Below are 21,389 nucleotides of genomic sequence, written 5' to 3'. Positions count from 1 at the left end.
TTTCTTAAAGTTGAAAATTCCATTTCACCCCGTTTTTTCTTCCCCTTCCAAAACTCAGAATCAGCTGAGAGGATTTGAATAAGACCTTCCAAACAGTTCACCTCTGGCTGACACAAAGCACAGAAAACTTGAGCTTCAGTAGAGGATTCATTTCAGAATGTGAGGAGCAGAATGAAAAGCAGGATTACCGGAGTTCTCGGTATAAGAGAAAAGTTGTCTTAAACAAAATAAAAGTGGGACTCCTGCAGCCCGTGCCTTAACAAGAGCTGAGTGTTCATCCATGGCTTTAGAGAAAGCAACCTCCAAATTAGTGCCAGATAACTATTCTTTCTAGTGACTCTTAGTGAGTAATCTGTTCTTCCCTAACCTAGATCATTTTCCAGTCTCCTGGCCACTTAAAAACTGATATTGCGTTACTGATGATTCTTACTTTATCAATCAGGGGATAAATTTTAATGAGAACATTTTTTTGTATTTTTGAAGCATATAACAGCAGATGAGAGAAAGGTGTTAAGAATTCTGTCCTCTGGATTACTGTCCATCCCATGTTCCTTGTAGAAAATGACTTGCTTTTCATTTTATTTCTTTCAAACAGTCAACTTGAAGGTATCTTAGATTTTCCTGAACACATGCAAATGTTTTCAGGTACACCTCCACCTGTTTTTGTCAGTGGAGTACAGTCTGTGCACAAACTGCAAGCTGATTAACAGTGATGTAGCACAGTCAGGGCAGGACTAAGTATGAAAGAGGGGAGAAAAATACTGTAGAAGACTGGTACATGCAAGCTCACAAAGTCCCAGAGCCCCAAATTATTGTGAGCATTCTGAGGAGATGTCACTATTTATTAGCCTTCTTCTCTCATCCTCTTGATGCCTTAGGTCTACTAATGGTGAGTGCTGGATGTCAGATATTGAGCTAGATGGCCATCTGATTTTTTTCTTGTTGTTTGGGAACACGATGGCAGGTTTTGCACCAGGAATGCAGTTACTGGTCAGCTTGGAAAACTGGAAGGGGGAGAGCTTCAGTTTGCTTGCAGAAGCCTGTTTAAACATAGCTTTCGTCCTAGGGTTCGTGCTCTATGAGACAGTTTGATTCCTGCCCACTCTAAATTTCTAGGAGTAATTTACCACTCATTCTTCTTCCTTCTAGGTGTCATATCAAGTGATGGCTTTTGCAGATACTTGATGTCAGATGAAAATGCTCCAGTTTTCCTAGACCGCTTGGAATTATATCAAGAAATGGACCATCCTTTGGCTCATTATTTCATCAGTTCCTCTCACAATACATATTTAACAGGCAGGCAGTTTGGTGGCAAGTCTTCGGTGGAGATGTACAGACAAGTGCTTTTGGCGGGATGCAGGTTGGAAGCAGGAGATAACAGCCTTTAATATTTGTGAATCTAATACTGGAAAGCTACATAATATACCTTGGTGTTGATATATTGCATAGTTGAATGTATAAATATATTAGTGTGGTAAATGAAAATTACATATTTAAGATGCTGTTTCTCTCAGAAAAAGCATTGAAAGGCAGTGGAATGTAAAAACTGATATCAGGAGAGAGTTTGTGAGGAAGATAACAGAAGTTTGATCTTAAAATGACAACTGAAGAATTTCAGGCGGCTTTCTGCTTTGTAATTAAGTTTATATGTAAATGAGAATCTGTTTATGATTTCCTGCTTTATTTCTTGAAATAGTGGAATGTGTCACAATTAACTGAGTAAGAAAATAAATTAGAAGAGTGTTACAGTGCTGGAAACATTGAAGTTCAGGTGTAAATATATTGACCCACACATATTCTATTTAAGGTAGTATACCCAACATTTTAAAGCAGTCTGAAATTACACATGTGCAGCTTAAAATAAATTGTAGAATACCCCAAACTGCTTCTTAACTTACTGCTCTGAACATCACAGCTCAGAACTTGTCCTGAGTAGCTCGCCTGTACTGAAACAATAAGGAATCTGACATCATTTTTCTTGGGCCTTTAGGTGTGTAGAGCTGGACTGTTGGGATGGCAAAGGTGAAGACCAAGAGCCAATAATAACGCATGGAAAAGCAATGTGTACAGATATTCTTTTCAAGGTAAATGCCTGACTGCTACACCTGGCAGTAAGTCCCAGTAGAACCCCTGGACAAGGATCCATGCAGGACACCTCCCCTCCTCAGCACCCAGACGCTGCTCTTTGTGACACACCGGCAGACTGTGTAGGCATGGTTTCTTGTCCCCAGATCTTAGGGCTTGTTTCCAACTCGCATCATACACCCCCTGTGTCACGTCTGCCTTGTCACAGAAACTACAGGAAGCAGGCTTGCTTCTTTTGCCCCATATTTTCACATCCTGTGCTCTTTGCACCACAGAATAAATACCTTTTCTGTTGTCTGAGAAGTTCCTTAGTTGCGGAAAAACCCTGAAGATGCAGGAGTTATTCTGGAAGTAGAAATTCTCCCTGACAAGAGAAGATGGCAGCGGGTCCAGGGGTGGCATTGATGGGCTTGAGGTGAAGCTGCCATTGAAGCCACTAGTGCAGTGAGGTACCCGTTGGGCGCTGAGTCCAGGGTGTTGCAGGGAACGGGGAAGAATAAGTGCATAGTTTGTTCTAGTTTTCCCTTAGCATATTTGAGACTCAGCTCTGTGTTTCTCAGGGTGGAGAACAAAAAAAAATCTGTTTGATTATGACTCTAATTTGATCTGTTCTAATTTGAATCATATTATTGCATTTTATAGGATGTAATTCAAGCCATTAAGGAAACAGCATTTGTTACGTCAGAATATCCCGTAATTCTTTCATTTGAAAATCACTGCAGGTATGTGATGCCCTTGTAGGGCTTTTTGCTTTGTTTTTTAAAGTGCAATGTATGAGAGAGAAGATAAAGCTCAAAAAGACTATAATTTGAATATAATTGAGAACTGTGTAGGGCTATGCAGGTATACTGAATGTCACTTGGAAGAGACTGTGCTTTAATATAGTAGTCAATCTTTATCTAGCTTAGTACTGGCAACATTTTTATCTGTGATAAAGCTGTGAAATATATTTGGATGTTCCATTAGCTGTGTTGGATATAGTGAATCTGCATTATTGGTCTTACTAAATTCATCTATGTCAGATAATGGACTTTTATTGACAGTATAATTTCAGTAAAGTAATACTTCTCACTTGAGAGAAAGTGGGCAGTATATAATTTAGGATGTCTACATCACTTAGTATTATTCTATTTTGCCGAGTAATAGTGGTTTCTTTTTTATATTTAACCAATATTATCTTTTCCAGCAAATATCAGCAGTACAAGATGTCAAAATACTGTGAAGATCTTTTTGGAGATCTCCTGTTGAAGCAGCCTCTAGAAACACATCCAGTATGTTATATTCTGCCAGTGCTTGTATTTTTTTATATTAGCTAGATTTAAAAGAGATTATAAACTGGAATCATATCACCCATACTGCTGTTCACTGCCAGTCCTGTGCTTTTAAAAATTTCTAGTGATTTTGGGTGTCTGCTTTTTGGTACAAACTTGGCCTTATCTGATTTGTTTAATCTCTTCTGCACAGGGCTCTGTCAAGCAGCCTGGGGAAATCCATCCCCTTGATGTGTGACGTAATATCAGCACCTGCATAAAATACACCACATACATTGTATTTGCAGGTCATGCATAACTCTGAAATTGCCAGTCACTGTTGAAAAACAATTAATTATAAATTGCATGGTCTCAGCTGAGGAAACCTCTTCCTTCAGCTGCACTCTGCATGCTTTGTGCTCCAGGTCAGGTCCTGCAGTCTAAGTGGTCCCCACTACTGCATTAAGAATTAAATTAAGCATGAAGAGTTCCCTGCAGCCTCATTTGAACTATCAGGTGCACTGTAATCTGCATGCACTTCACTCTCCTGCATGGCAGGAGACAATAACAGACACTTCTTCACAAACACAATATTTGAGACTTAATAGCTTGTTACCCAGTGTTTGCAGCTACTCCTCCAGGCCTTGCTTACTCTCCTGAGCAATGTGTTCAGTCTGCCAGCAGCCACCCAAAGCCTGCAGATGCTCTTTAGTGCTGTGGGGACCATGGCAAGGAGGACTCTGCCTTACCTTTCAGCTCCTGTCCATGTGACCTCTGCAAAGGGGCCTCCTGGCATTATCATCTCTAGAGCTGTTTCCCTTGGCTTTCCTTGTGCTTTACAGGGACAACAATGCACAAGGCTCAGTGAATATTGGGTTGTTGCCCTGAAAAGTGCATCCCGGAGAACTAAATCTGTAGTGTTCCCCTATGGTGTGTGTAGCACCTTGCCACGTTCCCCACAGAAGACAGCTTCCAGCTGCTTTCAGGAAAGCCTAAAGTAGAGCTGGCCAGAGGCTGCTGTGCTGCTATCTCAGGGCCCAGAATTTAAACCTCAGCTGCCTGTGCTCTCTAACACTACTGATCTTTCTGCATTTTGTGTCCATTCCTCCTCGTGGGTGAATTCAGTCTGCAGCTGCTCACAAAGCAAATGTTGCAGAGGTGGCAGGAGGAGCTTGGAAGGTGTATTTTATGAGTGCTTGTTTTCTGGTACCTCAACTGGAAGAGGAGGGCAGGTTTAAGAGGGACATGTCACTGGCAGAAGCAGATTTGGTTTTAAGTAAAAGCAAATGTTTGTCCAAACGAGCATCCAGCTGTGACCTGTGCTTGGGGATGCAGACTGGCATCCTAGAAGCCCTGGGATAGATGAACTCTGCGGCACTGACATCTAGTGGAATTACAACCCAAGTGCTCTCAGAAACAATTGTGTTTCTCTCCATCCAACATTCTGATCCATGACTGAGCTAGCTTGGTGGTTGTGGATGATCCTTACCCTCCTGCAAGGAGGTTTGCAGCTGTTGTTGTAGGATTGGGTTGATTTGGATTTTTTTTCTGGGTTGTTATTTGTCACCTCTGCTGCTTTTAATTGGTTTCAAGTTACGGTGCTTTGTTCTTTTGTTTCTTCATCCAGAATGCTGCTTCTGCATAGCTCAGTGTTGGATTTAAGGATAAGACTATCTGAATATTTCTTCTAAGAATTTTTACTAGTCCTGGAAATATCTTCTGTTCTTGTGTCATGGTTCACTAGAAACCACAGTCCATTATAGCAGCAACTCCCTGTGTAATATTCTTAGCAAGTGTGAGGTGGAGAGGGTGATAATTACTATTCCCAAATCTCAATTACCATTCCAAATCCTCAATGATGTGATGGGGCTTAAACCAGAGCATCTTACACCTTTTCTCTTAATATTTGTTCTCTTTCCCCAAACTAGAACAGACCTTTTAGTCATTTCGCCTTGGGTGTGTTAAACTTGCCATTTGCCTTTCACAAATACTGGAGATGTGACCCTGTAGCCATACTGGCAAAAATAATCCTTATTACCTAGCTAAGGACTGGGCGGTGGTCCATTCACCAGTGCCAGCCCATTTCTACTCTGTAAATATGCGTGGGCTGCCTCACTTGCATTGTTACAGCTTGAAGGGACCATAAAAGGTGACTTATTTAGCAATCAAGCAACTAAACTGTGACTTGGGCTGTGCTGGAACTACAGGGAGAGATGGGAGGTAAGATGTCCTCTGATGAAAAGTTGTAGTCACATCCCTGCCCACTGCTAGGCAGGAGAGAGCAGATGTTTTGCCCAGTGCACCTGAGGATGGTGTAGGCTGGAGATCAGTGTACTGGTTTCAGCCAGCAACATCTCCCTGAACGCTGCTTTCCCGTGGGATAGGGAAGAAGCAGAGGAGACAATATAACTACAGTCACACTCCCTGTCAGGGTTGTGCCTGAAGTGGCACTGCTTGTTCACTCCCCTTACCATTGCTATTCTCAGGTCAAAGTCCCAAATAGGGATACAAAGAGGCCAAGCAGCTGTTATTAAATGTTTTCTTTAAATTATTTTACAGCTTGATCCTGGTAAAGCCTTACCTTCTCCTAATGACCTCAAAAGAAAGATTCTCATAAAGAATAAAAGGCTGAAACCTGAAGTAGAAAAAAGTAAGTAAAGCTGTCAAGTATTAAATTAAACAAGTCTGGCTCGATACGAATAGGCTTAGTTACTAAAGTTTCCAAATTGCTTTTACTTCAGTGTTGGAGTAGTTTGACTTGCATATAAATGACACTTTGTTTGCACTTGCGTTTCATTTGAGTGCCAGAGTCTCGGCCTTGATATCATCATGTAGCATAAGCATAGGTAGACCTAGAAATGTAATCCTGAGATTTCTATCAGATTGCTGTTTGAGCTAAAATATAACAGGTAGAATCTCTTGTAAATTCTGCCTACGCTGGCATGTTTACATTGCTCTGTTTTTCCAGGATAAGCATAAAATGAAATGGAATTTCAAATTGCTGTTCTTGCTATTGTTACTAGTTCCAATATTTATCTTCTTTCAGTAACAATAATATTGCTATATTAGTTTCCAGTATGGCTGTAGTGATAACCTTGGTCCTTCTCCATTCAAAGATAAGCATGGACACCCACCACCAACTTCAGTCGTACATGATTGTGTTCATACTAAGTGAAATGCACATGGGAACACGATTGAGAATCTAAGCACTTTGCCTCCATTTGCACAGAGCAAGTACCACAGAGATAGCTGTCCAGTTATTTTTTGAAGAAGTAATATGATTGCTCCAGAGATGTTTGCAATCTATGGAGATATTTTTCTTAACTTCAGTGAGCTTTGGATATAGCCCTTACTGACCGCTTTTCACATCTAACAACTCTGTATGACTAATGATGCTCTTACTCTGTAAAATTTTATTGCTAACTGAAAACTTAATCTTAGAGAACCAATTAATTAAAAGTAGCTCTTGGGATTAGAGAATCAATGAGGATTGTTCTCATCTATGTTTTTGAACTACAAACTGTTCTTGTCATGACTAATTTATTTTTATTTTTCTTATTAACAGAACAGCTTGATGCTCTGAAAAAGATGATGGAGGCTGGGGAAACTGCAGCTCCTGTAAACATCCTAGAGGATGATAATGAAGAAGAAATAGAAAGTGGTGAGGATTTTATAGAAAAGGGCTCTCAAACATTGCCTGTAGTAAATCAGTAGGCCATCATGAGCAGCTAGGATGCATGTTACTCACCTGCCTGTGATCTGGCAGCAGCAGTAAATCTGAGCTCAGTGCAGGACCATTTTTACAGTCCTCCAGCCTTACCATCTATCTCAGCTACGCACTGCAGCTCCTCCTGGCTCTGGGGCAGGCTGTGGTAGGAATGTGAGCTCCCTTGGTGGTACTAGTGGTAATTCTCAACTTCCACTTACTGTTCAAAAGTCATAGAAGAGTATCAACCAAGTCAGATTTTCACTGTGTGTGTGTGAGAGAGACTGGAAAGCTATGATCTTTGCTTTGAAAGCAGATTTTGTCAGTATTTTTAATACTTGCGTCAACATCAGATTGGATTATTGCATTACACTTTATAAGGATAAAACAAGGGATAGGATTTTTCTTGCCAAACTTCAGTTATGTTCAGTGTAAACATCTGGATCTGAGCTAGTGATGTGGAATGTGTTTATAGCCAACAGAGTAAAATAGATGTATCTAGGGTGTGATTCACCTGGTCTGCTTTAAATGTCCACCTTCAGAAGAGGTAAATCATGTGTTGCCTGTACCAAGGCGCTGGCCTGTGACCCCTGTTAAACTGAATGGCCCAGCTTCAGAATGCCCCTTGGGTCCCCTCCTTGATTTTTTTTGGTTGGTTGGCTTTGTTTTTTCCTAGCACAAAGCCACTGCTGTTGCAGTCAGTAGGGGGCATCATGAAGTGTATTCTTTGCAGTCAAAATCTGGTATCTGTCCTTACAAAGCTAAAAAAGACTGAAGTACAACAGTTATTTGGAGAGCCCTCTCAGTATCTTTCTTCAGAAGATCAAGGAGCACAGAGGAGATTCTGCTGTTTTGGAGGCCAATTTCCATTGGAATGCTTATTTCTAATAGTGCTCTTATTGTGGTGTGTTATTAATTACGTGCTAGACTACCAAGAGGCTCAAATAAGTATTTTCTAAAACTGTTTAAATTCATATGAATAATGCGATTAATGATTTTGTGTCTGTAAGAGACCTTTTTAGATTCTTTTGAGTACACTAGGTTCTGATGGAGAATCACCTTAAAAGCAAATTAAAATGATTCCCTGTAGTAGGGGCACGTAACAATGCACATGAGAAGTCTGGACACGAGCAACTTTCTACATCTTTATTTAAAGAACTCTGTCTTCATTTCTTGTTATTTCCCCAAGCCTATTGGGTTTTTTTTTTACTCTCTTGCTAAGCAAATTATACTGATTCCTTCAAAAATACCCTAAATTAATTTTTTCTTACTAACCATGTCAAATCTGTAAGAATCTCATGCCTTAGCTGAAATTTACTACTAATGTTTGGAAGTCTAAAACTCTGGATTTTATTTCTGTTTTTTAAAAAAATGCCCAAACCAAACCTGTGTATTCAACTGTCATTTGTATCATATCTCTCACAAAAACAGCAGTTGCTGTGGTTTTTGCACTGATCCATCTTTCTTTTCTGTGCAGCTGACCAGGAAGAAGAAGCTCATCCAGAGTACAAATTTGGAAGTGACCTTACTGTCGATGATTACAGTCAAAAAGAAGCTGTTGCCATCAGTGTCAAAAAGGTGGGATTGCTTCTTATATGTTTCTTTGGAAGCTTTCCATGGAGGTGGGTGTAAAAGCCACTCTGTTTTCTGGAAGCATCACAGCACGTGTTGTCAGAAGGTCAAACACAAGATCTTGACCGGATTCCTAACCTTCAGGTTCACGAGAAGACAAAATTTTGTAGCCGAAAATACCCTCTGCTTGTTCAGATAGAATATTCATTGGGGAAACAGAATCAGTGTGTAGGAAAACAGTATACAAGAAGTGAATGATTTGATGAAAAACACTAATTAAAGGCAGAAAACAGTTTCCTGCTTCTGGTATTTTACTTTGCATCTTAGTTGCAGAGCCCTAATATGAGGTGGAATATCAGCTTCCTCACTCAGTATTTTTTTGCAAGACTGCATCCTGTGTCTTCATTATAGGCATTCCATGGGTCATTTTTTATTGTTAACTCTTAGAGTAGATTCTCCCTTCTACCTGCAACAATGAAGACAAAATAGGATGATCATTCCCCGGTGGGGAGGTGTGGCGGGGGGTCTATTCCAGGGAGCCAGCTGGCAGACAGGGTAAGGTTCTCTTTGTTCCGCTCATGCCTGATGTAGTACAGTTTATCAGTTTGTGCTCAATAACTTGAATATTACTTGACAGTAATTAGATACAGGATATTGAAATTCCAGACTAAGGCTGCTCTGGCACTGAAGGTGTTATTGCTGCTAGCTACAGAACAAAACCTACATGTGAATGCTAAGATACCTTATGAGATCCTGCTTCTCTGTCACTCAAGTATTTTGGCCACTTCTTCTCTTCTGCCTGGCTACCTTTGGATCTTACTCCACATAGAAGTATAGGTATGGAAAATCTTCCATAGTACAGGTTGCCCTTGGTAGTATTTCTCTAGCAGTATCACAGAGACATCACACCTGCCTTCTTGATAACTTTTCAAGTCAACATCTTTGCTTCTTCAGGACTTTTATGAATCTTCCCAGTGAAGTATGGTTTAATGTCTTTGCTCTAGGGCTAGATTCACATAACTACCTGAGTGTCGTGGGGTTTGATTTGTTTTTGTTTGGTGTTTTTGTGGGGGCTTTTGTTGGGTATTAGTTTGTTTGTTTGTTTCAGATTAGTTGCTCATCCTCAGCATATGCCCTTGGGTAACTTCTCTGCTTCTTTGCTGATCAGTGATTTGATCCTTATTCTTTAGAGATGTACATCTAGTGCCAAGTCAACATTTATCTGTCTTAAGATTCTCAGTAGTGGCAGCTTATAGTTAAAGATAAACAGCAAACTGTCCCATTGCAAATAACATTTGGAGATAGGCCTTTTCCAAATGTGGACATTAAAGCACAGTTTACAGCAGCCTGAAGCCTTAAGTTTTCAGAGCCTGGGCAACTTGCATATCCAGCTCAGATGATCTTTTATGTTGTCTGGGTGTGTCATTCTTTCATTTTTCTCTGAAACTTCCTGGCCTTGGCATCTAGTGATAGGGCGGATTTGGGCTTAACTGTCTGCCATCCTTCCTTTTCCCATTGCTACCCAGCTGTTGAATTTCATATCTGCTGTATGCAAATTTGAAAGAAACTGCAAATTTTTGCAAGTGTATGGGACAGATGAGCCACACAGGAAGGTGGAAATGGGTATATTTTTGCTAAATGCATTAACTTTTTGAGGATTTTTTTTTTTCCCTTATGAGAGTGTTTCCTATTGCCTTTTCTTTGGGTAATGTATATGTATTTTTTTCCCTTAGGCTGTTGAAGATTCTGAGCAAGAAAACAATAAAAAGGTGACACATGGGATGTTATGTAGTTTGTTTTATTGCTTTATATATAACATACATAATACTTACCATGCATTCTCAGTGGTACAATTAACAACTTTATGCTCAGTTTCACTGCCCCTACAAAGTATTTTTGAAAGTGACTCTTACCTCCTTTTCTCATCTAGGATATCTATCTTCTGCTGCACTTCTATACTGGGGTTAGGGCTGCATGACTTTTGCCTGCTTAGAAGCATCTGATCACAGTCTCAAATGTCATGCACTGGGAAACAGCAGTTCTTTGAATGGTTTTGAGATGTATCATCCCTGCTGCTTTTTTTTCCTCTTCCCTTACCCTGACTGCACATTGTTTTCCTCTCTTTTTCCTCCTTTTGCTTTCCTTTGGGACTTCTGCATTTATCTTCTCCCAGGAATCCCTTCTGTAAGACTCTTCCCACCTCCATCTGCTCTTCTTCTTCCTTTTCTTTTCTCATGAAAGCTACTTCTGTTCCTAACCACAGTTTGTTTCAGTCAGTGTTGTTTTGTAAGTGGATTCTGCTTCTTTTCTTGAGGGGTGGGGAGGTGTAAATAATGTAGAGATCAACTTTATCCCATTTATCCCTAAAAGGGTCCTGTCCTGTTGTAACCATTCCTTTGTTTCCATAGACTTTAAGAAAAATTCCATCCTTACCCCTTTCCAATTCATAGTTTTAAAGTTGTGAACACTGCAAAGAGTACAGCCCATTTGCTTTATGAATTATGGGTCTGCAAGTAAATAAAACCAACGACCAGTAGATTGTCTTAGAACATTGTCTTATAGCTGGTATGTCAGTAATGCAGTCATACAGCTGTAGTCTATAGGGTATTATTTCCTTGGCACTAAGGATGCATAGACCCTTCTGACTTCCTTTTCACTGCAGTTTGTTATGTTTGTGTATGGATCAAGAGAGCAAAATATGTTTAGCAATTCTGAGCAGCCAGCAGGAGGCACATTGAAGGAGCCTGGTTTTTAGACGATGGGTGCTCAGTTCTTCCTGAATTATTTGCCTTCCAAAAATGAAGACACTGGGAAAGGACTAGGTCATTTGAAGAAATTTGATCTGAACTCTATTAACAAATGTTAACCTAACAACAACAAAAATGCCTGTATTCTAGCAGTAAAGCTATGTACCATTTGACATATTTAGAGAACAGATCTGTGAATCCTCAATATGTGTATTTCTGAAAAGCAGTTGGGTTGAGCCCTGGTGATTAGCATTAAAATATGGTTTCAGTTTGATTTCATGGGCCACTGGAAGTTTGATTCAGTTTAAAATGCACATAAAAACATATGCACCTGGATTCATTCTGATAACTCAGCTATTCTTTGCATTCAGACAATGACGTTCCTTGTGACTATATTTGTCTTATCAAGGCATAAATTGTTTCACTTCACATGAAATTCATTTTTTTGAAATGTGTCTGCACAGGTACATGCCCATAATATTGGCAAGTAGTGTCACATTTCATTTATTCTCCCATCTCCTGGGTAAATGAGTTGCAGTAGTGTATTCTGAAAAAAGAAATCTATACTGTAAGAATTTTTGAATATATTTAGTATTTCCTTGCAGAAGTTCTCTGTCAGCCTACAGTAGGTTAGATTTTTTGGTAACTGGTTCACTGGTGGGAGAACAAGCAAAAATGTTTATGGGAACAATGCCATGAACAGTAAGCCTTGCAGAGTTTGCTTAGATTGACAAGATCTTTCTTTTTCTTTCCTTTTTTCGGTGGAAAGAATGTATTTGAAACTGGTTTAGGGAAAGGAAAAAGCTGGACAGGCAGATCCACATGAGCAGCGCTTCTTATTGTGGGTTTTTTGCAGATGATCTACTTGCAGAAAACTTTTGAAGTTTTGTTATAAATATAGCGCATCTTTCTGTGAATGATGGATTCAGATTTTTGTCATTTGAAGTGGCTGGGAATGTGAGCTTGGTACTGTGTCTCTTGTTGGTCTTATTACATCTGTTTGTCCATTGAGGGTTGCAATCCCTATATTTTCTTCTGCTTTTATTAGCAAAGGTTGGCAATTGAACCTATACGTATTTTGATGTTGAGAAGGTTCAACTCAGTACCAAGTGTGCATTGCTCCACCACAGTTACTATCAGGAAATGTATATTACACTGCAATTGTTAGGAATTTATTTGGCAAAGCTAGATCATTATCTCCCACCATTGTGCACTCTGTTGTAATTTTTCTCTTTTGTCCCGAAGTTATCCTACTAACATCATGTAATATTTACCCACTGCTTAGGAGCTCTTCTATCATCAGTCCTCTTGCATGCATCTTGTAACATTGAGAGTGTTCGGTGCATATATCAGTAAGAAAATAAATCGTAATTGGTGGCATTAAATTTCCACTTTTCTTGTATTAATTTGCACTTTCTTTAACTTTCTGCAGATTTGGGTATGATTTTGTATCACATTTGAAAATTCCAACAGTTGTTTTTGTACACACAAATAGTGATTATTCTTTTTAATGTGTTTTCAGGGTTTAGTCACTGTTGAAGATGAACAAGCATGGATGGCATCTTACAAATATGTAGGTGCCACAACCAATATACATCCATATTTATCAACAATGGTCAACTATGCTCAACCTGTAAAATTTCAAGGTTTCGATGTAGCAGAAGGTAACATAAAAGGTTGAATGAAATAAAAGTATTTGTCTGCTCATTCTAGGTAGTTTTTTAATCTCTACATTTTCTGAGTCTAGAAGCAGTGTAAGACTCTTATAGTTTAATGACAGTCATGAGTATATTTTTAGATCTCTGTTTTCATGGTTGTAAATTTAGCATGTTATTCCTTTGGTCATCCACACGGAGTCACTAAATAACTGGGAGAACATGCAGCTGATGAGATTGATTATATTCTATAGGCCTTTCCAGCTAAACTGCTTTTTGTAGTTCATCTTTCTGTAAAGTAAGGTGAGTGTGATTGTCACAGTGGTCAGCAGTTAGCTGATGCTTTCATATTGCACACTAGACCATCTCTCATGTTGTTTTGCCTTATCTAGCCACGCAACACAGCCTCTGCATAACAATTCTGTCCTAAAAAATACTTGAAAGTTTTGTTGATTTCCCAGAAGAGAAAGAAAAAGGCAAGTCAGAAATATTATGAAATTTTAGTATAATATGATTCCATGAGTGACAGATAATGGGGAAACAGACCAGAATTTATTTCCTGCTATTATGTATAATGCATGATTTTGAGGTTTGATTTGTCATTACAGAAGTGTTTTAACACGCCTTGTCTTTCTTTTTCTAGAACGTAATATTCATCATAATATGTCCTCTTTCAATGAATCAGTCGGACTAGGGTATTTGAAGACCCATGCCATTGAGTTTGTAAAGTATCCTTTCACCTCCTTATGCCGCTTCTCTACTCATGCTGCAAATAAACAGCAAATGTACATTTTCTAGATTTACAGTGTTCCATGTCTATAAAGGAAAAGGGATGAGAAAAAGTAAGATTAATGTAAGAAATATTAAAGATACTAGGATATGACCATACATTTCTATGATATTTTTATTTCATTTTCCTTGATGAATTATACAGTTATAATAAACGACAAATGAGTCGGATATACCCAAAGGGAGGCCGTGTGGATTCCAGTAATTACATGCCTCAAATTTTCTGGAACGCTGGCTGCCAGATGGTCTCACTGAACTATCAGACCCCAGGTAGGCACCAACGACCAGTGAACCTCAATCCTGAGAATGGCTTGGGCAGTAACTCGCAAACAGATGCCATGGATTTGCTTCTGGCATTTTTTGAGGAAACAGACATATGGCTAAATAATACAGTGGGGTGGAATTATAGAAGCGTAAGACAAGGAGCAATAAAAAAGCCATACATGGATGCAAAATTCAGGTCCCTTTCACAGAAAAACAATAGAGTACTGTAGTTTCTCACATAAATGTTTTATTAATAAAAAGTATTAATTACAAGGAAACCTGTTTTCACAAAACACAGCTTCAGCACAGTTGGATGCATGTCTCCAAAGTAAAGATGGAGCGCACAAATTAAGATGGTAAAAAGTAATGACTCTGTGCCAAATGCATTTCTAGACCAGTTACTGTGAAGCGTTAAAGAGTCTTGTTTAGCATCATAGAATGGGGTCTGGGATCCCAGCATAGAGAACAATGCCAGGGAATGTATATGCCTCTCCACAGCATAAACTGAGAGATGTGTTGTTCCTGTTCAGTGAAGGTGTGAATATAACTAACAGCGTAGGGGTTTTTGTTGTGCTTTCCCAAGATGGTGTGTTTGGTACTGCAGACACTCCTGGTGATCATGCCCTGAGTTCTGTCCTGCAGAGCTTTGCACAGCTGAGGATGCAAGAGAAACTGTATGGGGATAGATGCTTGTAAAGTGCTGCACTGGGCAGGATTTAGAAGTTGGAGCAGATATGCAAGCTTTGCTCTTTTCCAACACTGCCTCTGCCCACTGCATGTCATTCTCAAGCCTTTTGTATTGCAAAATAAGAGTGTTAATTGTATAATTGGAAGTGAGCAACTTTCATGTATTAGTCTTCTGTGATGCAGCTGTGCTGACAGGCTGAAGAATAATTGAGGAAATAGAAGTCAAGGCTGCCCAGTTAAGAGAATAATAACTGATATGAGCGTATGAGAGTCTTGTATTTTTTTGTAATGGAGAACATACAGAAAAAATTTGTTCCCTTTTGAAGGCAGAGTCTGTTGGGCAGGAGAATAACTACGTTACCACTGAACAAGGATATTGTATTCTGGTGTAACTGGAAACCTACAGAAAAACATTATATTTTTTTATGAAGTTTGGAAGAGGGTTGGAGGGGAATGGGATTATTACATGTTTGCTCTGTGTCTTTATATACAAATGCCATAATAATGCATTGAATAAAATTCGGATGCTTTAAATGTTGAAAGTAAGCAATGTGCTGCTGGGATCTCTGTAGTTTCTTTTTCTGGTATTTTGTTCGATCAAGTCCATAGAAAACCAGTGCAATGTTCATCTCACCTTCCTTAAGACATCAGGATACAGATTGCTTCATTGGAGTGAGTTGTCTATGGTCATTGTAGAATATGTGGAAATACACACTTCTAGGATGTCTCATCTAGCGTATTTTACATGGCTGCCCTAGAATGAGATCATTGCACTGCTAACAGTGCTGGTATCTCTCCAATATTCAAAGTGATTCTAGATCACTATCACGAATGGAGACATCTCCACTATAGATACCAAAAGTTGAATGATGGAAGTCCCATCCCAGGCATTACTATGACCATAGTCTGATGCTTCTCTGCCTGCCGGCTGTGTTTGAATTCAGGGAGAGACTGTTTTCTAAGCACAGCTTGGTTGATAAAGCTCTTATTACTCTGAAGAAATCTGAAGTGTTTCTATGACCTTTATTTCTTAGATGTGTATGTTTTATACACATTACATTTAATTTTCACCTAAGCTGCTTATTCTGGACAAAGTCTTATTTTCTTTTCTAAAAAGGATTGTTCGTGATCTGCATTATTGAGAAGTAAAGACAGTCATTTTTTTTCTCTCTTAATAGATTTAGCAATGCAGTTGAATCAAGGGAAATTTGAATATAATGGATCATGCGGGTGAGTGATATGATTTCAACTGTTGTCACTGTTAGAATCCCTTGCTATGGTTTTAGTAAAATTTTGTCACTGTTAATTATGTGTTACATGAGAAAAATGGGATGCTAGGTGAAGAGCAGAAATTAGCAGATTTCAGGGAGAATTATCTCCTGCAAGGAGGTATTCTGATGAATATGCTTTTTAATCATGCCCAGTTTTTACAGATGAGATAGAAGAGGCTTTGTGTGCAAATTATGAAGATAATGAATATCATACACAGTTATTTCAATACATCTTCAGCTTCTGTTCTCAGTCCTTCTTTGAAGATATGCCTCAGAATGGAAATTCATTGCACAGTTCACAGAAATGCCAAATTTACTTGGACAGGTTGAGTCTTAATACATGGGGAATATTTTTTTTAATCTGCATGCTTTAGTGGGAGAGCAAATTTCACAGAGAATACTGAAATGTTTTATCTCTAAGTTCTTGCTCATGACTTTTGCATGGAAAAGGATGCTCAAGTGATAGATTTTTCTCATATTTTGAGTTTATACCTTAATTGGGTGGGCTGATCATTAACATCAAGAGAAAGGAGAAGTTTGATGAATTATAGGAAATGACAGTCCAGAAACACATTAAAATCTGCAAACTCATTGTGGGAAGAAACAGCTCTTTTACTAATGCAAATCTTCTTCAGAAAGGAAATCTGAGTAGGTGAAGCTTGATAAAATTCCTTATCTGTAGAATGGGCAAAATAGTACTTTGCCACTCTGTGCCTCTATTTCACTTGTGAGCTCTTCAGGCAGAGGCTGTTGGCTTTGACAAAGGTGCAGTCATTTCAGTCAGAATGATAGAAATAGAACAAAACCAAAGCATTTTTATGGCAGAGTATGATTCCTTTATTATTTAACCCACAAGCCTAGTAGAAGAGCACATGCTCACTCTTGCTAAATTCTCTGGAGGACAGGCATCATTATCAACTAAATTACGTGATTCTGATGTCAGTCTTGTGGTATTACAGTAATATAGTGGTGATACATAGTAAGATAGTGGTATATTTTATATGCAATATAAATGCGGTGGTGTTCCAGTCACAAAAAAACACACAGGACAATGAAAATAAAAAACTACATTTCCTTCTGTCTGTACTCCATTTTTCTCTGATTTACAGTTTTTGTGCTGATGAAACTCTTAACTTCAGCGGTTTTTATTTCAGCAGGCCTGAAGCAGAAGCTAAAGGTGTTTTTATAGTTCCCTTCTGCCTATAACCTACTTCAGATTGATAAAACGTTGTGAAATCACACACATTTACAATGTTAGGAAAATGAGGAATGTTACTTTCCTAAACAGAAGCCACCTTATGAAAAAATGGGAGAAAGCATTGATATTCTTTTCATTGCAATTTTTCTAGCGTTTTAAAATTATTTGTGAATTCTATCTAGGACTTTGTACCAGAGATTCACTGGAAAGACTAGGGGTGGATAAAAATCATGGTCTAGCAGCTGTTGTCTGTCAAGGCTACAGAATTAGCAAGATGATTCCAGTTACATGTTTTCTTCCCACCAGTGGATGAGAGCCCCTGTCATGTGTAGCACAGCATTTCTGTGATCAGCTGCTATTTTGATGGCAGAATCCTTTGGTTTTGATTCATCAGAGCACGTATCAGCTTCATTGATATGTTGATCCAGGGTAGAGTCCTCAGGGATGTGTTGGAAGTGTTATTACGGGAGTATCTTTCATGCTACTATAATTAACAATCTGTCAGCACTGACATTATCAGCTGTTTCCCCCAAGGTTTTAAAATCGAGATGAAAAAATTAGCTTCAAGCTGAAATTTATTGTATGAGCTTGACTCTATGGATCTGCTACATTTTTCCCAAGTGTTAAAGAAATTAACAAATGAGAGCATCTACTTTTTTGTTACATGATAACTTGCCGTATTTTATGTATTACTCAATGTGTTATTTAATTATTTTGAAATGTCTTTGATTATATTGCATTTATTTTCAGCTTGAAATCCAGGGTTGATTTCATCTCTCAGTATCTGTTAATTCAAAATTAAGATTAACATTTATCTGTATTCTAGACAAGTGTAAAATTTCCTTTTGGCTCCTTACACTTGCAGCTAAAATAGTAGTCTGTATTTTACAGAGCTCTAAGAGAGTTCATTGTTTAAAGCTAGAACATCCTTTTTATTTGTATTTAATACATTTTTAATTTATACACAAGAATAATTTTCTTATTCTCTTTTGTGAAATAAGGTATCTACTTAAACCAGATTTCATGCGACGACCAGATCGAACGTTTGACCCTTTCTCTGAAACTCCTGTAGATGGTGTAATTGCTGCAACGTGTTCTGTACAGGTAAAGCAGCAATAGACAAAATTCTGTTGTCACATTTAATTGCCAACAGGAATAGGCGACCTACAGAAAATGTGGTGGGATTGTGTGGATTTCATCAAATTATTTCTTCTTTCTTTTTTAATTGCTGGCTTAGACATCTCTGTTTACTTGATCTGAGTGGAATGTGATAGAGTTAGAAATGGTTTGTTATGGCAACATTATCACTGAGTTTTAAGCCCCCTCATGTTCTTTTTGAATTACACCAGCCCACACAAATGAATAAATGAGCCAAGTTTATTTCTGTGGGCAGCAGGAAATTATACAAACATCACTTGTCACCATAGAGCAAGGAAGTATATGGGCAGACATGGACACGGTATTTTCAAAGTAAGTAGAGAAATATGGTTGATGTGATGGAGGTCCTTACTTCAGTCGTAGTTGTAAAGCATGGTGAGGTGTTACGTTTTGGAAGGAGGCTGACAACTGTAAAGCCTGGTTTGTGACTTGGCACTCTACCCTCTTTGCTCAAAACCCTGTATGCAGCTTAACAAAAGACTTAAACTTTCAGTTAGCACTTTCTATGGGCAACATGGAAATGTCGAAATCTGTCCAACCAAAGGTTCCTTGTGCATTCTAGACATTTAATTAAGTTTCATTTGCACCTCCAAAAGAATAAAACCTTTGATTAGTGTTGTTTTTCTTTAACATTGATGACAGTACAATCCCCCCAAGAAGGAAATGGGATCTGGTGGGGAGAACTTAAGTTCTAAGTATCACTACAGATAGCTCTTAGATCACATGTTTTGCTATTTGCTCATGTGTGACTAAAACTAGTATAAAATTCTGTATAAATTCAGTTATAAAGGAGTTGAGTGGACCAAAGCCAGTGATAGTATGCCTCAGCTACGTCACGTTTGAGATTTGTTATGCCGAGTGTTCCCTGGAAGAATGTTAGATCATGAAAAGAAAAGGACTTGAAATGAGCTTAGGTCTGTGAAATCATGGTTCAGTATTTTTCTTCCCTCCTTGATCATAGCAGTGGAAATATTAGCAGTATCTTTAAGTAGTAGATCATCTTGATGGAATATTTTCTTTTTTCCTGGAGTAATCACCTGCTGTGGTGATTAATCTTGACTTGGAGTAAAATTGCAACAAATCTTCATATACATAACAATATAGAGGAGTCATGTGGGTTTTTTGTTTGTTTGCTTGCTTTTCAAGCATCCTACACTTCCCAGACACACAATATGGAGTTAGACTGACACGTGATTAGTTTAAAACCTTTACCTAAGTGAAAGCAGAGCAATAGCTTCCTTTCACCTCTTTGTAGTCAGGACGTATAATAGATGACAGCGCTTCTGAACAGAAAGTTTAAAGTTGCAGAACAGCAGTGCCCAGTCTGGTTGTTTCATTCAGTGTTTTTCAGTAATGTGGTGAACACATCTGTGAGACATCAGCTAATCAGGCTGACTGACTTAAGCTGTTAATACCATAGTCAATAACAGCAATCATTTCAAACTAAGGATATATTTAAGATGTTATCACAAAAGCTTTTCTAAATAAGTGCAATTTTAGCACTAAATATACTATTTTCATATTATGAAATAAATACATCTGTTCTGTAAGAAGCATTTTTTCAAGACTGCTGTCAATAAAAATTCCCCAATATTTCCAGTATTCATAAAATGTTCTATACTTTGTATTACTTTTCTTTACTGCTCTGTTATTATGTTGCAGGTAATATCTGGTCAGTTCTTATCAGACAAAAAAATCGGTACGTATGTAGAAGTGGATATGTATGGTTTACCCACGGACACGATACGTAAAGAATTTCGAACACGCATGGTGATGAACAATGGTCTGAACCCTGTTTACAATGAAGAATCATTTGTATTTCGAAAGGTAGGATACTTGGAAAGCACAGTTTGTGGTTGCCAGCCATTTCACACATGAGCATCCTTGCTCACTTGAGCCCCCCCTGCCTGCTTCAGTCCAACTGCTCACATGAATAAGTACTGCTCCCATGAAAAAGGGTTTGTAGGGTTCCCGTTTACTGCAGAAAACAATCTAAAGCTGAAATAAGCTTTCAAGAGGTTGTTTGTTTTGCTTTTGTTTTTTTTGTGTGTGTGTTTTTTTACAAATTTTGGTTGATTTTTCTAATGGATAACCTCTGTAGCTGTCACATGATTTTTATTTTTTTTGTTTCTGTTTGGCTTTTCCCTCACCTTTGCTTCCTCCTTCCACTCGGAGGTAGCCACCTCCTCTGTAGCCATGCCTGTGTTCAAGGTATGCAGTCTGCTCAGAATGAGCCCCCGCTGCTGGACACCATCATTCCTTGGAGATTTCTTCTTCCCTGCCCTGGCAGTGGCTGCTATCTTGGTTCCTTCAGCCCAGAGGGCAGGTGAGATGCTGCATCCAGAGCTAAGGTCAATGTTATTACATGGAAAAGTTGGAAGGGTGCTGTGTTCCTCACATGTCTTGCCAGCTCCCTCCTCCAGTAGTCCATGTGCATCATGTACCTTCTTATTTTATTTTTTTTTTAATTTAATGGCAAAAGAAAAACAACCCTTTTTTCTTGGTATGGGGGATTTAAAGAGAGATATCAGTTTCCATGTTCAGTTTTTATCTCTCAGTCTTTATATATATGATACACACACACACACATATATATTATTTTTTTTTCTGTTGGCTGGAGTTTCATCCAGACTACATGTGTTAGCAGTGCTGTCTTTGATAACGTCTGTTTTGCTTCCACCTGTTTTGTTGTCATACTAAGTTGTTGCTCTTTTATTTCAAAGTGACAGACTTTGCTGAGTGGTGGTAACACCTCACACCTGGGTATATTACACACATAATCTGCTTTCTTAAGAGTATAACCAGTTTTTAATGGAAATGTAGTTAATGCAAGGGTGTTTTCTGGAATGAATGTGGCTTCAAGTGCTTTTCTCTGTAAATGAGGAGATACAGGGAAGATGCTTAAGTACAATGACAGGCAATCATGCTACCCATGGCTTGCTGGCCATATGGGCAGCATCTGCTGCTTTCTGATTTCTTAAATCAAAAGGCCCATAAACTGCAGGGT

At 38.6% G+C, this 21,389-nt stretch overlaps 1 protein-coding gene across 8 annotated transcripts in view; it reads left to right on the top strand.

Moving 5' to 3' along the window:
• Positions 1 to 21,389, top strand: part of PLCB4 (phospholipase C beta 4) — a 183,950-nt gene that overhangs the window by 128,867 nt on the left and 33,694 nt on the right. For 6 of the 8 annotated variants that reach the window (XM_065059873.1, XM_065059876.1, XM_065059872.1 and 3 more), the window contains 14 exons: positions 1,150 to 1,360; positions 1,991 to 2,084; positions 2,728 to 2,807; positions 3,272 to 3,356; positions 5,895 to 5,985; positions 6,901 to 6,996; positions 8,519 to 8,619; positions 10,347 to 10,382; positions 12,883 to 13,024; positions 13,659 to 13,743; positions 13,950 to 14,074; positions 15,934 to 15,985; positions 18,226 to 18,328; positions 20,045 to 20,209. In XM_065059873.1, coding sequence (XP_064915945.1) covers positions 1,150 to 1,360; positions 1,991 to 2,084; positions 2,728 to 2,807; positions 3,272 to 3,356; positions 5,895 to 5,985; positions 6,901 to 6,996; positions 8,519 to 8,619; positions 10,347 to 10,382; positions 12,883 to 13,024; positions 13,659 to 13,743; positions 13,950 to 14,074; positions 15,934 to 15,985; positions 18,226 to 18,328; positions 20,045 to 20,209 — 1,466 coding nt within the window. The remainder of the gene's footprint in view (positions 1 to 1,149; positions 1,361 to 1,990; positions 2,085 to 2,727; positions 2,808 to 3,271; positions 3,357 to 5,894; positions 5,986 to 6,900; positions 6,997 to 8,518; positions 8,620 to 10,346; positions 10,383 to 12,882; positions 13,025 to 13,658; positions 13,744 to 13,949; positions 14,075 to 15,933; positions 15,986 to 18,225; positions 18,329 to 20,044; positions 20,210 to 21,389) is intronic. The other 2 variants (XM_065059877.1, XM_065059875.1) reach the window with 1 other exon arrangement.

This window comes from Columba livia, chromosome 3 (assembly GCF_036013475.1).
Source record: "Columba livia isolate bColLiv1 breed racing homer chromosome 3, bColLiv1.pat.W.v2, whole genome shotgun sequence".
Lineage (NCBI taxonomy): Eukaryota > Metazoa > Chordata > Aves > Columbiformes > Columbidae > Columba > Columba livia.
This window is presented reverse-complemented; position numbering and strand designations above follow the sequence as displayed.